The sequence below is a fragment of the Anopheles funestus genome, chromosome 2RL (assembly GCF_943734845.2).
Source record: "Anopheles funestus chromosome 2RL, idAnoFuneDA-416_04, whole genome shotgun sequence".
NCBI lineage: Eukaryota > Metazoa > Arthropoda > Insecta > Diptera > Culicidae > Anopheles > Anopheles funestus.
This window is the reverse complement of record NC_064598.1, coordinates 49,548,828-49,568,336: the sequence shown is the minus strand read 5'-3', so window position 1 is coordinate 49,568,336 and position 19,509 is coordinate 49,548,828. Positions and strand designations below refer to the sequence as shown.

Below are 19,509 nucleotides of genomic sequence, written 5' to 3'. Positions count from 1 at the left end.
TTAAAAGTCCTACCTTCCGTCGATTACAATGCCCACACGCGCACATAGTCCACCTGCAGGGACGCTTCGACACTTTCGTTCTCCTGCAGCTTCCACGTTGGCAGCCAGTCCGATCGACCATTCCAGAAATCACGGAACGCGGTAGGCGATTGGTTTACCCACGGTTTGTTGCCATTGCCATTTACCGCCGGCGGTGTATCGGGGAAGAATCCATTCGTTCCACCAACTGCCAGGTTTAGGATGATGTAAAACTCCTCATCAAACGGTGCCATCTTACCACCGGTAACCCACGGATTGGCCGCACTGGGCGCACGTTCAGCGAAATTGCCCAACTCCCAAAAGTTACCCTCCACCTGCATCACCTGTTCGTCATCGACCGAGAATCGCATAAAATCTGGCGTCCACTCGAGCTGGTACCGGTGGAAGTCTTTGTTGAAACCTTGCCCGGACGGAGAGTACTTCGCAGCGGTAGCCATTTCGTACCCGTTCAGTCCCGGATACGGACCGAAGTGTAGCGTCGTGCCGATGTGTTCCACACCCAACTGATCACCGTTCACGCTGTAGTCCAGATTGCCGCGACTTTCCATTAGATCGATTTCACCCGAAGCGGGCCACGTACCGTACTGGTTCACTTTCGGCATTAACCAAAGGGCCGGCCACAGCCAGTCACCGGTCGGGAGCTTGGCACGGATTTCCACCTTTCCGTACCGGAAGTTGAACGAGTTGATCGTCCGTACACGGGCACTCTTGATCGGGTTTAGATAGTTCGTTGGATTACCCGTACGCTCACAGCCGTAGTCTGATGGGTTTGTACAGCTATAGTGAAGAAATAAGTGCAACGATGTCATTGAAATTGCACCTTAAAGTTGCGTCTATCTTTACTTACAAATCATACGGAGTACCACCGTGAATGTTTAAAGTTCCACTCGAAAGAAACCCTTCCCCATTATCATCAGCCAGCAGCGTTGGACGGATGAAGAAAATACCATCCTTCACGTAGGAATTGCGTCTGCTGTTTAGGTAGTACTGGAACTCCCAGTTCTATTGAAACATTTAAAACGAAACACGTCACGCGTAAGAGAAAGCTTTCACACAAATCTTGCACAGCACTATACTCACACCACCTCCACTGAGCGTATGCTCATGCTGCCATCTCTCCAGATCCAACCGATCGAAGTTATCCTCGAAGATCAAATCACCCGAACAGAAGGCACTTCGCTTTACCAACGCACCGCTCGCTGTAGTTACGGATGCACGGTCACATTCTAGCGGTGTCTGATCATCGGGCTGGGTTGGACGTTTTTCATCATCCGAATCACCAGCGTACGCATCGATGCAAACCGCAATCAATGCCGCCGACAGTCCCACTATGATAACCAGCAGCGGTATCGTTCTTCGGTCGAAAAACGATTTCATTGTGTTGGTACGATTGTTAGACCCCAGGCAGTAGAAAATAGGAACTCCAAGCAGTGGCTTAACTATCCAGCAGCCACACTCACCGACGAATGAAAACGCTCACCGGTAAGTGATTCGTATTTATATTTCCCACCCGGCGGTTACTTCCATTGCGATTGCATCTTTATCCTACATACATTCATACTATCGCCCTTCAAGTGATAGTGATACGAGTATTCAACGACCAATTCGATTCACAATAAACAATATATCTTATCAGGGGTATGCGATAAGTTTCGGTACACCTCCACGAACGAAAAACGTATGAAGACCACGTGCATTTAACAACTGGTAGCACTTTCGCTGTACCTTTAATCCGGCTCTTAGCGTCATCGCGTTCGCGGTACGCATACATGATCTGTCTCATTCGATTACAAGGCGTCCTAATCATTGTTTGATATGTGGGGCCGAAAGTGATGGCTAACCAGTCAGTAAGACATGTGATGATCGATCTTTCATGGCGATTGGGTGTAAAATTGCATTTCTTCCCACGAGTTTTTACTCCCCTTTCAAGCTCGCTGAAAAACAATAACGAATGAAGGAGCGTGCGATTGTGAAATCGGTTCCATCGGTGGTGCGGAGACATTGTGCTATCTTTGGCATCTATCTTAACCGTTTAATAATTGTTTCGCGAACTTACCTTGCCACATTAGTGGCAATGATTGCCGGCATTGGTCGCGTGCCTTTACACTTTCGACTGTGAGTTATTTATCTTAACCAAACCAAAAGAGATTTTATAAGAAAAAAAACACCTTCAATATTAGTTATTCTTGAACATCTTTATTTTGAAACAATGACTTCTGCAAATTCCTACAACTTGTCTCCAAGATTTAGACAATGTATTAACAATACTTTTTGTTCAACAAACGGGGAAACCGGTGAAGATACTTAATCATCCGATTTCATCTTCCGTGTGCTATCGTTAAGTGCCGATTTGCCACCGTTTTGTTTTCGCTGCCGATTCTCAGATTCTGTGTCACGGCCTTCAACTATTCCAGCACCGCCGGTGCGGCTTCCCGAAAGGTCCTGTTTGCTTGATGTGGCCGACTGACCAGCTGATTCCATGGCCGATTCGAGCGAATTCTCGGCGGATGCGGATGAGCTCTTGCGATGTCTTACCGGCTTAGTGTTTCCGTGACACTTGGCTACAAAGCGCAACTCGGCCATTAGTTCCTCACGGAACGGTACCTTTGATATGTGTGGGAATGTACGACATCAACCGATGATGTCGAAATGAAGAAACAAAAAATAAATTAACATTGTTAAACACGTTACGAATAAAACTGGAACACAATAAGCTTTTATATACATATTTTGATATAACTAGCGGAAAAAGTAAAAAGCTTGCAGTAATTAGAATTGCAATCATCTTATCAAATGTTAGTCTGTTTAAAACTAACCTTAAAGCAATTATTAAGCCGACCAGTAAAGCTAAAGTGGGAAAAAAGCGTACAGAAAGCGTACCAAATGACTCATGAATGTTATATTTAAGGAACAGGTCAAACGATGATTGATAAGTACGTTCCGGACCAGTACGCTATACAATTAAGAGTTAAGATTACAGCGTACCCTACCTGTTTAAAGGTACACAACACGGATTGCCATGCGATTAGGAAATCACAAACAGGATATAGTGGTAGTAGTTACCTTGTGCCGCCTAGCTCGGTGTGCAATGACGAAGAATAGCTCACAGCAGCCAAACAAGCTGGCGAACGAGCAACCGACAAACAGGACGAAAAATACACCACCAACATTGTCCATGTCAAGCTCCTCGGCACCGTCATCGCTAGTGCTTTGCTGCGGAAAACGGGGGTTTCATGGGGTACACAACAAACAAGGTTTTTTTTTGGCAAGTTAATTAAGAGATGGAAATGAGCATAGGAAATGATTGTAAGTCTTATATTATAAGTCCTGAAGAGAGTGGAGGTGTTGAAGGGAATTTTCCAACAGAAGGATGGACAAAGAAAGTCCTTAAAAGTGCAATTCCTGTTCGGGTAATAGGCAGAGTTTGATCCAGCAGGTAAAATGCTTGGTTAAAATAGATCTAACATTATTATCACTACAACTACTACTACTACTACTACTATTACTTCTACTAGTATCACTACTATTATTTCTAGAAAGTAGAATTTTCAGTAGATTCAACTACCGGAATGTAGGCGGTTCAAGGATATCAATAAGTGCCAGGGAGAAAAGAGTAATAGAAAACTTGCTGGAGCATGGAATTGGCAAAGGGTTTTGTTCGAGCTATTGGTGAAGCCGACAATTATTGGAGAAAAGAGAAGAACAAAACAAGTTCCAAGCGAATTGGGGGAACTCCAAAGGGATTGGGACGACACGCCCAGACCCACCTTCAATTCGCGTGTACGACGGTGAACGTCACAGAACATCTCGCAGAAGCTGACAAACAGTGCCGCGACACAGCCAACGATCAACAGCACAAAAACACCACCAACGTTTGCCAGCTCAAGTGCAAGTGCACCGCCTTCCTCCATCGTATTCTAAGGTCATAACACGAGCATACCACGAGAAAATTCAAGGTGATAAAACTTAAGGAAACATTCGATTTCGAAAAAAAAGACCCCCCAACATGTAGAACACGGCGTCTAGAGAGAGAGATAAGGAAAGCGCAACGAAACGAAGAATTACTTACCGAACAGGCACCACCACCTCGCTTTTCCTTCCACCATTTGCGCTTCAGCGAGGTCAGCACACCTTGTTCTTGTAGCCGCAGTACCGCTTCACTAAGTGCACTACGGTACGGGGAGTTCTTGCGCATCGCAATCCCGTAACCCTTATCATCGAGTAATCCACCGATCTGCGTAACGTCACACTCACGCTCCACGATGTACTCGATCGAGGTGGACTCCATCAGGAAGGCATAGTTTTCCGTCTTGACACGCTGCAAACCCTCCGGATTCGATGACGTAAGCAGATCCACATTAGCCATCATGTATTGGTACATCTTCGCATATGTGCCATACTCTGCGTCCTTGAAGAAGCTGATCGTGCTACCATCACGCTTGGCACCATACTTGACGGTACCGCCGGCAGCTGCCAGATCTTCCGCATTGTTGATCGGAGAGACAACCTGCTCCACAGTGAGGAAAGCGGCCAGATTTGCGGTATACGACGAAACCATGATCAGTGTGAAGAACCACCAGATGGAGGCGACGGCACGTGTAGCAGGGGCTCTACAAGGAAGCGTTCGTCTTACAGTACCATTCCTTAGCATTACAGCCATTCGGTCACTTACTTGGGAGCAATTTCGGAACCCTGCTGCAACAGTGCACCGATCGTAAACCACATAGAGTTACTGAAACTGAACTGGTTCTCCAGCTCTTCCGGCTCTTCAATGCACGGATACGGATTGTCCCATTCCTTGGGTGAGATACGTCCGAGCACGAACAGCGACATGGAGACCATCATATAGGCACCGCCCAGATACAACCACACCTGTTTCGAGAACGGTGACATGAAGGAAAACAAGGACGGTGGTTCTTTGGTCGGCTTTCGAAACAGGATCGAGATGCCCAGGTTCATGAAGGGCATGGTGAAATCGACGGCACTTTCCCGATCGGATGTGATCGTAAGATCGGTAATAGCAAGATCAGCACGCTGCAGAAAGAGAACAATTGTAACGACCGACATCATTTAACGTTTTGCTGTTGGATGTGAGTATTTTACCCATTCGAGCAGTTCCAGCACCATGCCGTTCCATTTCTTAGTCTCACTATTAAGAGAACCATAAACGCCATCTTCCTGTAGTATGAAGGTGTAGTTAAATCCTAGCATTAGCGAAAGCTCGTGAATGAGATCGATACCGAAGCCTTCAAAGCGCTCATTTCCGGTGAGCTTTACAGGCGAATCCTTCAGCATACCGTACGGTGGAGACTGTAAATATGATCTCTTTAATATTATCTTCCCTTATCTTCCATTCACACATAACATCAACTTACAATGGCCGTCAGTACGAGAAAGGTGCGATTCTGCAGTGTTCCGTCGTCAAGCGCATGTAACGTTTGTTCCTTCTTACGCGTGAAGTTAAGTCCTTCGGTGGAATTCCACACTCCAACCTTCTCAAGACCAGCCGGGCCGAGCTCGATAATGTCCAGCAAAAAGTCGGACCTATGGCCCTGATGATCGAACTTTATACACCGTGTCAGTCCATGAATGGTCGAACTCTTCATGTAGTTGATGACGCTGTATCCATTTTTCCACGTCGTAGGATCGTCACACTTCAGGGCGATCGGTTCGAGCAGACGCGGTGGTTCACTGCCGATCAGGTGCTTAAGAGCTTCAGCAAATAGCAACACAGCGTCGTACATCAGTGCCGTTTCTACGCGCATTTTGGCCGGATTTAGCCCGTCATGCAATTCAAGTGTCTTGGCGATCTGTGACGCATTCAGGAACTCAGCCACCTGTTTGATCTTATCCTCTTCAGGATCAATCAATCGAACCCCAGTTATGTTGGTACCACTGTACTGATATGGCTCGAGATCGATCGTATGCAGATCAAGCGAAGTGATGATGATCTGATGATGGTCCGTCAACAGTCCTACCTGCTGGGCCTGTTTCAACACTTCTGGCATGGATTCGATTGAACACGCTAGAATAATGCGCTTATCGTCCGACAGCTTGACACGTCGTAGCACTGCCCGATAGTTACCGTTCAGACGTAGATCCAGCTGCCGCACCGTCACCGTGTAACCTTTGGGATCGTACATTTTAAGCAGATCGGAGATACCTGGTAACCAAGGACCGGATTCGTACAGAATAGTGAAATCTTTCCACTCGAACGCTACGATAAGATCAAGAAATACACGTCCCATTATGTGAGGATGGGGATGCAAGTTAAGCGTTGGCAGTTTGGTGTATGCGTCCCAACGGGTCTCGATGTGAGGCATCTCCTTCTCGTCGCATACACTCTGGACGTGTACTGCCGATTTGGGAGAAGACGGTCCAAATATTCCGGCCACTCCCGTCTGAAAGCGAAAAGTTGAAGCACGATCAACAATTTTAGTTACTGATAGGACTTCTCATCGGAATTTATTTCTGTTTTACTAACCAATCTTTTCTTCTTGGTCTTCATATAAAAAAATGTTGTGATATGTTCTAAAATTTTTCATAACATAATTTAGAGTATCATAAGTTTCTAATTAAATTGTTCTGTTAATACCCTATACGATCTTCAGGAAGAAAGTTCTAGCTCAAAAGTGTAGGAAGAGCAATAAATTAAACACTTTACATTTCATCAGTGTCACAAGAGGTTTTGAGTTTTATGACCACAAATGATGTGAAAATTGCACATGTATTTGAAATGAAGCGTTTCTAGTCAATCATCAACCAGAATTTATTTGATTGGCTTGGCCAAAACACAACAAACGGCTATTAAACAGCAAGCTATAATTGTTTACGATACACAAGTCCGCTTTTCTCCGTTTCCGTTTTTATGTTCCTTCAGATCGTTTACATTCGATTGCATTAGATCATCAAACAGATTCATCGGTCACTTCGATATTGATTAACTACCGGCGCTTGCTGTTCACATTATAAACAAAAGCGATCGATCTTTTGAAGTTGATTCAATTTGCTTACCTTAAGCAGCTGACATAGCTTCTTGGACACATCGAACTGATCGCCGTACTTAACCTGAACGGCTTGTGCCTCCAGTTGGTAGTTGGAGTAGGATAACTTCTCATTATTGACCGCCTCTACGGCATACTGGAATGCGAGTTCAGCATCTTCCGTAGCGCCATCAAACAGGCCTCCTGTAGAAACGATGTGTGATGTTATATTCTTCTACTTAATTCTGTTACTATATCAGTTATTCCATTATCTTAAAACTTTTTGAACTGTTCCTCAATTAAATCCATTTCTCTTCAATATGTAGATTCGTGATATTTTTTAAACTTTTTTTTAAGTTTATTTAAATTTTTACAAAATTAAGTCGAAGTCATGGAAACCCTTATAGAGATTCTAAACAATTTCGTTTAATTTAAATTTAATCAACATGGATCTTTTTTGACATTTTTTACGTATTGGTCTAATAGAAAGAAACAACAGCATTTTAATTTCTATAATTTCAAACATGGAAAAGGAGGAAGAGAAATAACTCAAATATTTCCTCTTAACACATTTCCGACACGTTTTTATTCGCACTTTTCATCCCGACAGCTAATGATTTATGAGCGAGCGATGTGTGAGCACTCGGAGCAAAGCGTCGTTTTCATGATATTTCACCTATTTTTGGGTGGAATCTAGGTCGATGGTGTGACTCTAGCGTCGGCAAAGAACGTCTTCGTCGGGAAAAATAATAAAACGATAGAGTATACTTTGCACCAGCACTCGTTTACTAATATTAAGACAAGATCCATTCCACTAGTACTTTATTAATGGTTGAAACGTGTTAGGACAAGAAAACATGTTTTACAACACCACCGCACCTACCGATCTTTATATGCTCCACTGTTTCATCGAGATCACCATTGTACGATTCAACTGGGATGAAAAGTAACAGGAACAACCAACCAAACACACGGGAAGAAAACATAGGTAGCATAGTTTTCCAACAAGAGGCACTGATCATCATCACACCAATAGGTTCACTGAAGATCGCGTGTATTTATTTGCCTACTTTCAGCAGGACGATTTTCCCAGGTTGATCTGATGATATTTTTGATCACAATTTTGTTTTCCACGCGACTGCTCTTTGCCTGATTATGTAATACCGTATGAGATGGCCGTTGATTCGTTGACTGCACTGGATCAGACACATTTATTGATGTTTTTATTCACTGTTATTTGCTTGGTTACATTTCCTATCGCATGGGTTTTGTTTGAGGCATGGAGAATACAAAAACGATCACTAGCAAAATCACTCGGTGTACCTATTGTGATCAGCAATGTTTAGAAACGGGCTTATATGCGATTGGGCTAATTCACCAACAAACAATTTTCACATTATTTCACGATTTTCACGTGCAACTAGACGTGCAGTCACAGTTGGAGAGAAAATTTTAATTCCATCATGATCTTAGATTTTTTTTTCGAAGATCAAGTAGAATTCTTTGGCACCTGCTTCACTGTCGATGCTATGCGTTATACTGAGCGAATACTACATCCGATACTAATAACGGCATGTGTTCGTATAAAACTAGGATTTGTTGCACTGCACAAATGTCTGTCCCCCTACCACACACGATGAGCCATACAGCACAATGAGCGCATTTTTGTTGGCTCTTTAAAAATATGTAATTTTTGTAAGAATTATTATTAAATATCAATGGCATGTTTGCTAAAGCAGTGTTCAAACAATAGGAACAGTTTTATTGAAAAGTTTGATAATTGTATTTTTTTTGTCTATGTTAATTTATCCTTGAAAACAATTCGGTTGGGTTGCTCGTATTTTTATCTGTGTTAATCGACAATTGTTGAACGAATTATTTTTCTTATAAATCTAATCATTTTACACTTTTTTTTAACTCAAAAATATCACCCACTGTGAGTGGATTAGTCTACTTTTCACTAATGCTTCACGCACACAAAACATCGTTCTAAGCCGAGCGAATTTTCCTACCGGCTGTTTGTGTTTTTTTCACGTTATATTTTCATCATTTTCTTCGCTTTCCAACGCTACTCACACACAGTCTTGAATGGTTGATGTATTTTTAACACCACGCTCTTTTCGTCCACGTCTTACCGTATGGGGTGTAAAGTAGTTCATTCCACTTGCCGGCGTTTAAAGGTGAATGGCAAGCACTGTTGGGTGGTGGTTGAAGATACAGGGTCACATTTTTGGATGGTCTAAGGTTTGTAAATGCGATCAAACCTAACAGCAGAATGTCAACAAATTTTAGCGCTATCGTGGTGCAGCTGTAGCACATCAAATGATAAGAAATTTAGTATGGAATTTCTAAGAATATTGCATGTGCATCAAGTTTGTGCTAAATTACTATGTAGAATACAACGTCTCTTTAATATTGCAATCAATTAAATTCCTGAAGTGATATTTAAACTCCCTCATAAACAAGTTATCATTTCGGATGATTAATATTATTCTTGCAAGGTTTATACTATGTATATCATTGCCTTACACTTCGATAAATTTATTTTGAATGAGTTTAAAATTCAGTAAAATAAAAAACCACAAATTACAGAGCCCAAACGCGCACGTAATCAATCTGCAGCGAAGAATCCTTGCCCCGGTTGTCCGTCATACGCCACGTCGGAAGCCAAGAGTTACGTCCATTCCAGAAGTCACGGGCAGCACTTGGTGAGTTGTTTGCCCACGGCTTACCCCGATTGCCGTTGGTCGCCGGTGGAACATCAGGGAAGTATCCGTTCGTTCCACCAACTGCCAAGTTCAGGATTATGTAGAACTCTTGATCGAACGGAGCCATACGCGTTGCATGCATCCAAGGATTCTCAGTTCCAGGTGCAATGTTACCAAAGTTTCCTCGGTTCCAGAATCCAGTACCGGCATCAATCTGTCTGACGACCTGGTTGTCAACCGAAAAACGGATGTAATCGGGTGTCCAGGTGAGCTGATAGTTGTGGAATCCCGTATTCCAGCCCTGTCCTGCTGGAGAATTTTTGTATGCAACCGTCGTTTCCCATCCATTCAGACTGGGATTCGGTCCGAAGTGAAGTGTAGATCCGAACTGCTCAGTACCGATATGAACTCCATCCCATCCACGATAGTCTACGTTACCGCGCGACTCCAACAGATCGATCTCTCCCGATGCGGGCCACGTTCCATACACCTGTCGCTTCGGTAACAACCAAACAGCGGGCCACAGCCAATCTCCAGTGGGCATTCGGGCACGAACCTCCATCGTTCCGTACTTGAAGTTGAAAGATTCCACCGTGCGAACACGTGCGCTCTTGATCGGGTTGATCAGATTCGTCGGAGTGCCGGTACGCTCACATCCCCAGAACAACGGGCTAGTGCACTGATCAGCCGGCTGTCCGCCATGGATGTTCAAGGTACCGCTGCTCAAGAACGCCTCACCGGTGTCATCGGCAAGGAGGGTCGGTCGAATGTAGAAGATACCATTTTCACAATACGAGTTCGACCGATGATTCAAATACCATTGGAACTCCCAGTTCTAAGGCAAATTAGTAGTATTAGTATACATATGTTACGACGCGCACATGACATATTCAGCCTTTACTTACACCTCCACCGCTGAGAGTATTTTCGTGCTCCCATGTTTCAAAGTCTAGCGTGTTGAAGTTATCCTCAAAGATAAGTTCCCCCGTGCAGTATGGTCCAGCACGGGCCTTAGAACCGCTAGCGGTCGTTACGGACACCGAACACTTTGGGCTCTGTTCACCCAATGCAACTGCAAGTCCGGCCAGCAGCAAGGCGACCAAAGGAATGCTAACACTCTGCATACCTGTAGCAGTATCTCGATACACCGGTAATCAGCTTGAAAATGGGACACCGAATGTTGTCGGTTGCTCCCAAAAACACTGAATAAAATGTGTACCACTGTGTGGAACATTTTTATAGACGCCGCAATGCTCAAAGACTTACCAGTAATCCTAGGCTAATGTTTGATAATGATCGCCACACATCGAATCAATGTTATCGTACGAACTTTGACTTTTTATTGCCCATCACATGCCGAGGTCATTGTAAGCCACCCCGCAAAGATTTGTGATGATTTCGTGTGTTGCTTATCAGCAACCAACCGTGTTGCCGATTTGGACCAAACGTTCGCTGGAGTGTTCTAGTTGAATCCATGAATCATTAAGCGTTTAGGGAGGTGTTAAAGCATTAAGACGTGAGAAATTCGAACAGGTACCACGTTTATTGGATATACATGTTGAAGTTCGATTCTTCGCTGGAGAGTGATAAGAGATTTATGATAAAGGCATACCAATTGTGTCACAAATTTGGAAAAAGAATCATTACATGTTGATACTGTAGTTGATCATTAATTATTCTGATACGCTGTCTGAATTTAACAATTGACGAGTGTAAGAGGAAATCCTAACGAACTTTTGTTTGGACTTTATAAAATTTTATCTGTTAAAATTATTATTATTTTTTTTTTTTGCTCGGTTAGAACGGCCTGGCCGTATCAAGCCTTATTTTACCACGTAGCAGGATAGTCAGTCCATGCTACGGGGAGGCGGTCCGGATGGAATTTGATCCCCAATCTGCCTCTGACCTGTTAAAATTAGAAAACGATCAAAATTTCCCAATTTCACGAAATCTATATCTATATCGTCCACACGTTCTTATACAACAACTGTGATAAAGTGCGGTCAACCGACAAAATGACAACAATAGAGCTTTAGCATAAATGAGTTTTTTTTAAATCCACCGCAAGCTTATCATCCAGACTGCTATAAACCGATTCGCACCGCTTCATTTTCTCTTGCTAACTTTATCGTATTGCGGACAACGTTTTTTGGCGTGGCTGTGATAATGTGCCTTTCTTCGATGAGTTTCACACCGAGCAGCGGGTTGTTGTACCTTATCTCGAAAGGTGGCCGTCAATGGGTACTAAATATATTCCCGTAGTATAAACGCGTGTACCGAGACCCCCACCAGTATGCCATATAATGGACAATGCATTCGTCCTTATCAAAAGGGAGATTTGATGTTGGAGATTATTTGAAATTAACGTAGGACTTTCGTCAACGTTTGGTGTATGTACATGAGGTCGGTAACTGATCGAATAATGTGTCATATTTTTAAACACTGAGGGTAATACGTACCTTATGCCTGAGTACTGAAAACTAAAATTCGATGTGATGAATAATTTAACGAACAGTTCATAATTTAGATGATATTTTCCTGTATTACTGTAAAATGTGTAAAATGTAAATTATTTTCTAGAATGACGGCTTGTTCCGTATTGTCAATGGGATTAATTTTACTGTTTTAACATTTATTCGCATATATTAAAGAGCCCAAACACGCACGTGATCGATTTGGAATGAAGTATCATTGCCCCGGTTGTTAGTCATGCGCCACGTCGGAAGCCAAGAGTTACGTCCATTCCAGAAGTCACGGGCAGCAGTCGGCGAGATGTTTGTCCACGGCTTACCCCGATTGCCGTTGGTCGCCGGTGGAACATCAGGGAAGAATCCGTTCGTTCCACCAACTGCCAAGTTCAGGATTATGTAGAACTCCTGATCGAACGGAGCCATACGCGTTGCATGCATCCATGGATTCTCAGTTCCTGGTGCAATGTTACCAAAGTTTCCTCGGTTCCAAAATCCAGTACCGGCATCAATCTGTCTGACGACCTGGTTGTCAACCGAAAAACGGATGTAATCGGGTGTCCAGGTGAGCTGATAGTTGTGGAATCCCGTATTCCATCCCTGTCCTGCTGGAGAATTTTTGTATGCAACCGTCGTTTCCCATCCATTCAGACTGGGAGTCGGTCCGAAGTGAAGTGTAGATCCGAACTGCTCAGTACCGATATGAACTCCATTCGATCCACGATAGTCTTCGTTACCGCGCGACTCCAACAGATCGATCTCCCCCGATGCGGGCCACGTTCCATACACCTGTCGCTTCGGTAACAACCAAACAGCAGGCCAAAGCCAATCTCCAGTGGGTATTCGGGCACGAACCTCCATCGTTCCGTACTTGAAGTTGAAAGATTCCACCGTGCGAACACGTGCACTCTTGATCGGGTTGATCAGATTCGTCGGAGTGCCGGTACGCTCACATCCAAAGTTAGCAGGATTTGTACACCGATCGGCTGGCTCCCCACCATGGATGTTCAAGGTACCGCTGCTCAAGAACGCCTCACCGGTGTCGTCGGCTAGGAGAGTCGGGCGGATGTAAAAGATACCATTTTCACAGTAAGAGTTGGAACGGTTGTTCTGATACCATTGGAACTCCCAGTTCTGTAATTTAGCAACACGGTTAGCAGCATCAGACAAAATGTTGACAAAAATAAGCGAACTTACACCTCCTCCACTAAGCGTGTTTTCATGTTCCCATGTTTCAAAATCAAGAAAATTAAAATTGTCTTCAAAAATAAGGTCCCACGAACAGTAAGGTCCGGGTTTCACTCTCGTGCCACTAGCAGTTGTAAGAGAAATCGAACATTTTGGATCTGGGTTCGCTAACACCACGGTTATCAAAACACCAAATGCAACGCAACACAAGTTCATGTTTTTAACTTCGTTCAATTTCTGCTCTCGTACGCGGCTTAATACTGAGTTCCGTCTGTCCTCACAAACGAATGGTATTTATATGGCAATGATAGCTCAATAAAAATATTTTATTGATCTTTTCTGATATTGACACTGTGATGTTTGATAAGTCCCAACTACAGGGAGTGGCCAGCTGAATCTTTTGCAGCTGTCTGGTGTTGGTTCAATAACAGACAACCAACATATTGTTGGTACATTTAATCTTTAAATAAACTGTATTTCTTTGAAGATTATCTTAAACTTCGTAGCTAGTTCTCATTTTATTAGAACATTTTGTGTGAAACAATTTGTGGAAGTTTATTGCAGTCTCTCTTTTTTATTTTATCTAGTTGCAGCATTCAATGTTGATAATAATTTTCTCGCTTGATGATGTATTATGTGTATTTGTCTTTATTCTGCATGCTGAGCAATCCACGTGTTGGTACGATTAATTTATTTCGCGCGCTTTTCAAATTTAATTGTGAAGTACTAAACCAGGTCGTATAGCCAGAAGTACTGACAGATGAAAAATCTTGCCTTGCCCAAAGATTTCACAACAATAACAACCGGCAGCATTCAAAGGAAACGAACGATTGTGCACGCTGTTGATCATTTCCAGTGGTGATTCTGTTCCGTTCTGTTAGTAATACTTTACTCGGCTTTTCGTATTATAAAATGTACTCGGTGATAACTGGTAAGTTTGTGGTTTGACGCTATTTTATCACATCCAAACATAACAATCGTTGTACAAATGATGTTCCAATTGATAAGACACCAATCAGTTGCGGACCCCATATGATAATGGTTTCAATGATGTCGGTTCCAATTACGCAATAATGTAACTGTGATTTGTTTTTTAGTTAGTGACTCTTGTGCTGCTGGTAAAGCTACGGACACCAGTGGTCCTCATCTGGTGGAGTTGATTAAGCAGTCCTTCAAAACAGACACCGTCAACTACCTGTTGATAGCAGACGATGAGCAGTTGATAAAAGTATGCAAAAACACTATGGCTAAAATGTTATGTTTTTAAAAACGTTTTCTTTTCATTTTAGCAATCGCTTATTTATGCTTGCGATGTGCTTAAGGTACGGGCCGTTTTTACTACCGGTGGCACCGGATTTGCTCCTCGCGATGTTACCCCGGAAGCAACACGTGCCATCATCACGAAGGAAGCGCCCCAGCTAACATTGGCCATGACTCTGTGCAGCTTACAGAAAACAAAATTTGCTGTACTTTCAAGAGCCGTCTGTGGTGTACGAAACAAAACGCTGGTCGTTAACTTCCCCGGTAGCAAAAAGGCGGTCGGTGAGTGTTTCCAATCGATTGTGGACGTTTTACCGCACGTATTGAATTTGCTGAATGAAGGCGAAATAGAACGTGTACGTGAAACGCATCGTAAAGTGCAGGCGGAAGGTGATGTCCAACCAGCGGAGGAAGTGCATCACGTGTGTCCTCATGCAACAGGGAAAGGTGGTGATGATCGTAACTCTCCCTTCCCAATGATCAGTGTAGACGATGCATTAAAGCAAATTCTCGCCTCCATACCGACAGTGCAGACGGCTCGGAAGCAACTGAGCCGTGTAAATATTCCACCTTTTCGAGCTTCCATCAAAGATGGTTATGCTTTGAAATCGATCGGTGGCAAGGGTATGAAGAAGGTGATCGGTTATGTTTCGGCTGGCGATCCGATTGTCCAGACCAATTTTACCATTGACGAATGCTTTAAGATTAATACCGGTGCACCGTTGCCATTGCATGCCGATGCCGTCATACAGATCGAAGACACCAAGCTGGTCTCTCGCGAGAACGATTATGAAAGAATCGTCGAAATTTTGGCTGAACCGACAGTGTCGCTTGACATTCGCTCGATCGGCAGCGATCTACGTATGTCGGAGGAAGTGTTTTAATATCGATTTCCGATCGATGCCTGTCAGCGTGCATTACTTGCCGCAATCGGGGAACGAGTGTCGGTGATGAAGGTGAAGTTGGCCATCATATCCACTGGCGACGAGCTTCTGCATCCGTACGATGGAAGTACCGCCGCTGACGCAAGCCCATTGGAAGGAAAAATATACGATTCCAATACCACCATGCTGGTTGCGCTGGTGCGTCAATGCGGTTTTACCGAGGATCAGTGTGAAATTCAGCAACGGGTCGTTAAAGATGAGTAAGTTTTCCCTGCCTGCCGACTGTAGAATAAGTAGATTGCCTGTACTAATTTTCACAAGCTCTCTAACATGAATGGTTTTTCGTTTTTTAGTTTCGAATCGTTGAAAAAAGAAATAGAATCACTCACCGGTACCGTACACATCATCATATGCACCGGAGGTGTGTCGATGGGCGACAAAGATTTCGTCAAACCCGTGCTAAAAGAGCTAAACTATGAGCTGATATTTGGGCGCGTTAATATGAAACCGGGCAAACCGTGCACGTACGCCAGCAGCAAAGTAACCAAATTTTTTGGCCTTCCGGGAAATCCGGTTTCAGCATTCGTAACGTTCCACTTGTTTGCATTGCCAGCATTACGGCAATATCTTGCTACGATAAATGAGACCGCACCGAACGTGGCCAAATCAAGCCTGCCCATGATTACGGTTGAGGTACGTTATCTTAAATTAATTTCTACATTATGTTTTAAAACTATCATGATAATCGTTTTAAATCGTTTTTTTTAGCTTATGGATACGAAATACATGCTGGATCCACGGCCAGAGTATGCCCGAGCATCAATTGTATCGCGGAATGGTAAACTGTTAGCAAGCATAACTGGGGGACAAATTAGCAGCAGGCTTAAAAGCACGATTGAAGCGGACGTCCTTCTCGAACTTCCGCCTAGAACGGAAAACAAGCCGTTCATTACAGCTGGAACACAGCTAAAAGCGTTCGTTCTTCGATCTGATTTTATTTCTCGATATGAGTAGAGAACTGGCTTATTCTTAAATGCTAAGCTAAATGTAGATTAATACCTTATTCAACATCACACAAAGTGCTTTTATATGCTACAGCTAATGCAATACATTTTTGTTACGAAGCAATTAACCGGTACGATTAGATGCAATTACAGTTTTAGCTGAACAAATGTTTAGATTTATTTTTGTTTGAGCATCTGAAAATAACAGATCTCCGAATCGAACGGAATAAATTTGAACACAGATGAACGAAAAATCGCCGACACGGATGACATTTGCGTTTGACAGCTTGAGCAAAGTTCCGACACGCTAGTGATGGCATGTTCGTTCAATACGTCACAATAAAAGTAAACAAACAACCAAGCGAAGGCCAATTTCATTGTACGTGTGACGGTCCTAATTTGGTTAAAATGAACAATAATCGGCCGGTTTCCGTTTGGGCTAAGCAATTGAGTGCTAGTGTGACCGTTTAAAGTTTGGGAATGCAGAAATGATTAGTTCCTATTAACTCGTGGCAGCTATTTGGATGGATAATCTTCGCCGGCACTATTCGTCCATAAAGTGTAGCATTGTATAGTGTAGATTGTTAACATCGTCGTACTGTCAAGGTTTAATCTTATATACATCAGCAATTATCATGAATCAAGAAATTCGTTTTCGACTCAAACACGTGATTATCACTGCGTTCATCATCAGCTTCCTATTTATCTACTCGCTAAGCTCAAATCGGGAATGTGAAAGTGAAGCGTCAAGGTCAAATGTTGATGATTCATGGGCCTTGGGTCAAGGACGTGATGCCTTCCTGCCTAATCGCAAGGGTCCCACGATCTATGCGGTGACTCCGACCTACTCTCGGCCGGTACAGAAGGCCGAACTAACACGGTACGTTGTGATGTTGAATGGGAAAAAACGCTAAAGTGAAAGGTTAAGTTAAAGATAACCTTCCTCAAGGCTAGTTGTCTCATCACGATCTCTAATCGCTAGCACTAACGCATCGCGTTTTAAACATTTATTCTCTTTCCGTATAACTTTTGTATTTTGCGTGTACAGTTTGACATAGAGCCTGGCCATCGTAAAGGAAATAAATAAAATAAATTAAATAATCTCGATCGTCTCATGTAACCAATGAAATTCAATTATTTCCCCCAATGTTTCGTTTCAGTCTCTCGCACGTCATTCGCTTGGTGCCGAACGTATTTTGGGTCATAGTAGAAGATGCAACTCAAACATCAACGCTGGTTACCAATCTATTAAGGCGTAGCGGTCTGCAGGACCGAAGTGTGCAATTGTTTGCCAAAACTCCCACAAATTTTAAGCTGCAAGGCAAAGATCCCAACTGGCTAAAGCCACGTGGCGTTGAGCAGCGCAATGAAGCGTTAAAGTGGATACGAACACATTTGAAGCACGACGCAATGGGTAACGGTGACGGTGAGCTAAGTCAGTCGATAGTTTACTTCATGGATGACGACAATACGTACAGCACGGAGCTATTTGAAGAAATTTCCAAAATTGAAAGGGGCAAGGTATAGCAAAATTTTGTCAAACTATTGTCACAAGGTTGATTATTGTACTTCTTTGATTTGATTCCTTCAGGTTGGCGTTTGGCCCGTCGGTTTGGTGGGTGGACTGATGGTGGAAAAGCCGGTCCTAAACAGGGATGGACTGGTGCTCGGATTTAACAGTGCCTGGAAACCGGAACGTCCATTCCCGCTCGATATGGCAGGCTTTGCAATAAGTTCCGACCTACTGCTGGACAATCCGCAGGCACAGTTCAGCTATGAGGTTGAACGGGGCTATCAGGAGAGTGAAATATTGCGCCACCTAACGATCGCTCACGATATGCAACCGCTGGCGAACCAGTGCAAGGATGTGCTAGTGTGGCACACACGAACCGAAACTCCCAAACTGGACGCAGAAAAATCGCTTCAAAAAAGTGGTAAAAAATCGAACGAAGGTATGGAGGTGTAAAGCACATAGACGGTAAGCATTTTATTGGCCAATGGCAAACTAATGGTGATGGTACTCGGGTAACCTAGGTTAAGAAAATGGTACATAATGTAAAGAAAGCCAAATCAGTGGACCACAAAATCATGTTCGGATGGGGAAGCGCAGCAAAACGTTAAATTATTATCTCATTTATTTATATCATACATTTCATTGAGATTTTAAACATTACGATATACCTTTTGGCCTAAGACACGTTAGACGTTAGTGAAACTTTGGTAGCTTGTGTAGAATAGAAGTGGGGTAAGCACACGAATAGAATTACACTTTTAAAATTAAGGAAAAATATAAAATTCTTTTTTTTTTATTTGCACGAGTACGATATTCCCACTATGATGACAAATCTAATATCACTTTAGAAAATTAGTACAAAGTCATTTATAATTCGATTATAATGAGTATGAACATTTGTTGCGCTTTGTGTACAACGTGCGTATTTGTTCTGTAGTAAATTAAAATATTTTTCTTCCATTCAAAAGAAACAGTCAAGTCATTGTTATGCGTTAAATTAAATTATTCTGCTGACCGGGTTTCATAGTGACGTTTCTGTTTATTAAATATGTTTCGGAAAATGAATTATTAATTATGCCCCTACCCTTTCTGCATAAGTACGGATGAATGTGTGCGAATATTGCAGATGTTTCGTTTTTAATTAAATTATATTCTTTTTGCATATCCTTTCTGCTATCTTTCATGTTGTTATCTGTAAGCATGGTTTAAATATAATTTGTTTGTCATTTTACTCAATTGACAAAATTAAGTTGAGATTTAAAGTAAGTTTTCTTTCACTTTTAGTTAAAAAGTTAGAAAAAAATATAATATTAAAACAAAAACACCAGGGACCAGTGGTGTATGTGATAAACGACGCCGATTCACACGACAGGACCTTGTATCAAATCATATCCGGACCGTGTCCCCCAATAGCAAGGACTGATTGTCCTGTTACTTGGTAAAAGAAATCTTAATACGGCCT

At 42.8% G+C, this 19,509-nt stretch overlaps 5 protein-coding genes across 11 annotated transcripts; 2 read left to right on the top strand and 3 right to left on the bottom strand.

Moving 5' to 3' along the window:
• Window positions 1-23: 23 nt before the first annotated feature.
• LOC125775073 (beta-1,3-glucan-binding protein-like) lies at window positions 24-13,772 on the bottom strand. 3 transcript variants are annotated; one of them, XM_049445545.1, is made up of 3 exons: window positions 13,396-13,704; window positions 887-1,041; window positions 24-816 (listed from the first exon to the last, which is right to left on the bottom strand). In XM_049445545.1, the coding sequence occupies exons 1-3, from the start codon at window positions 13,600-13,602 to the stop codon at window positions 24-26; spliced, it is 1,155 nt and encodes a 384-aa protein (XP_049301502.1). In that variant the 5' UTR covers window positions 13,603-13,704. The 3 variants fall into 3 exon arrangements, with proteins under 3 accessions (XP_049301502.1, XP_049301500.1, XP_049301501.1); XM_049445543.1 differs by lacking the exon at window positions 13,396-13,704 and adding an exon at window positions 1,120-1,516; XM_049445544.1 differs by lacking the exons at window positions 24-816; window positions 887-1,041 and adding an exon at window positions 12,346-13,332 and having other exon boundaries at window positions 13,396-13,772.
• Window positions 2,214-8,614, bottom strand: LOC125775055 (glutamate receptor ionotropic, kainate 2-like). Of its 5 annotated transcripts, none has more exons than XM_049445510.1 (10): window positions 8,346-8,614; window positions 7,906-8,276; window positions 7,054-7,226; window positions 5,415-6,440; window positions 5,143-5,349; window positions 4,712-5,073; window positions 4,109-4,649; window positions 3,807-3,956; window positions 3,103-3,252; window positions 2,214-2,643 (listed from the first exon to the last, which is right to left on the bottom strand). In XM_049445510.1, the coding sequence occupies exons 2-10, from the start codon at window positions 8,045-8,047 to the stop codon at window positions 2,344-2,346; spliced, it is 3,051 nt and encodes a 1,016-aa protein (XP_049301467.1). In that variant the 5' UTR covers window positions 8,048-8,276; window positions 8,346-8,614; the 3' UTR covers window positions 2,214-2,343. The 5 variants fall into 5 exon arrangements, with proteins under 5 accessions (XP_049301467.1, XP_049301468.1, XP_049301466.1 ...); XM_049445511.1 differs by having other exon boundaries at window positions 8,533-8,590; XM_049445509.1 differs by having other exon boundaries at window positions 7,906-8,391; window positions 8,533-8,571.
• On the bottom strand, window positions 8,627-10,922 carry LOC125775074 (beta-1,3-glucan-binding protein-like). The gene is made up of 2 exons (XM_049445546.1): window positions 10,636-10,922; window positions 8,627-10,565 (listed from the first exon to the last, which is right to left on the bottom strand). Exons 1-2 carry the CDS (start codon window positions 10,852-10,854, stop codon window positions 9,609-9,611), a joined length of 1,176 nt encoding a protein of 391 aa, XP_049301503.1. The 5' UTR covers window positions 10,855-10,922; the 3' UTR covers window positions 8,627-9,608.
• A 211-nt stretch (window positions 13,773-13,983) lies between the features above and the next one.
• On the top strand, window positions 13,984-16,689 carry LOC125775063 (molybdenum cofactor synthesis protein cinnamon). The gene is given in 5 exon segments (XM_049445533.1): window positions 13,984-14,317; window positions 14,484-14,614; window positions 14,676-15,790; window positions 15,884-16,223; window positions 16,299-16,689. Coding segments are annotated over 5 exon segments (1,851 nt in total). The 5' UTR covers window positions 13,984-14,298; the 3' UTR covers window positions 16,545-16,689.
• Window positions 16,690-16,943: 254 nt separating this feature from the next.
• On the top strand, window positions 16,944-18,843 carry LOC125775077 (galactosylgalactosylxylosylprotein 3-beta-glucuronosyltransferase I). The gene is made up of 3 exons (XM_049445551.1): window positions 16,944-17,414; window positions 17,695-18,055; window positions 18,126-18,843. Exons 1-3 carry the CDS (start codon window positions 17,170-17,172, stop codon window positions 18,498-18,500), a joined length of 981 nt encoding a protein of 326 aa, XP_049301508.1. The 5' UTR covers window positions 16,944-17,169; the 3' UTR covers window positions 18,501-18,843.
• The last annotated feature ends 666 nt before the right edge of the window (window positions 18,844-19,509 follow it).

Excerpts from the sequence above, each read along its gene's own strand:
- LOC125775073 (XM_049445543.1), bottom strand. The coding sequence starts at position 1,416 with ATGAAATCGTTTTTCGACCGAAGAACGATACCGCTGCTGGTTATCATA. Across the intron at positions 1,042-1,119 it reads ATACGCTCAGTGGAGGTGGT|AACTGGGAGTTCCAGTACTA; the intron begins GTGAGTATAGTG and ends ATGTTTCAATAG. Across the intron at positions 817-886 it reads GGTGGTACTCCGTATGATTT|CTGTACAAACCCATCAGACT; the intron begins GTAAGTAAAGAT and ends TCTTCACTATAG.
- LOC125775055 (XM_049445510.1), bottom strand. The coding sequence starts at position 8,047 with ATGATGATCAGTGCCTCTTGTTGGAAAACTATGCTACCTATGTTTTCT. Across the intron at positions 7,227-7,905 it reads AGTGGAGCATATAAAGATCG|GAGGCCTGTTTGATGGCGCT; the intron begins GTAGGTGCGGTG and ends TCGTTTCTACAG. Across the intron at positions 6,441-7,053 it reads AGCTATGTCAGCTGCTTAAG|ACGGGAGTGGCCGGAATATT; the intron begins GTAAGCAAATTG and ends TTTCGCTTTCAG.
- LOC125775074 (XM_049445546.1), bottom strand. The coding sequence starts at position 10,854 with ATGCAGAGTGTTAGCATTCCTTTGGTCGCCTTGCTGCTGGCCGGACTT. Across the intron at positions 10,566-10,635 it reads ATACTCTCAGCGGTGGAGGT|AACTGGGAGTTCCAATGGTA; the intron begins GTAAGTAAAGGC and ends AATTTGCCTTAG.
- LOC125775077 (XM_049445551.1), top strand. The coding sequence starts at position 17,170 with ATGAATCAAGAAATTCGTTTTCGACTCAAACACGTGATTATCACTGCG. Across the intron at positions 17,415-17,694 it reads CAGAAGGCCGAACTAACACG|TCTCTCGCACGTCATTCGCT; the intron begins GTACGTTGTGAT and ends GTTTCGTTTCAG. Across the intron at positions 18,056-18,125 it reads CCAAAATTGAAAGGGGCAAG|GTTGGCGTTTGGCCCGTCGG; the intron begins GTATAGCAAAAT and ends TGATTCCTTCAG.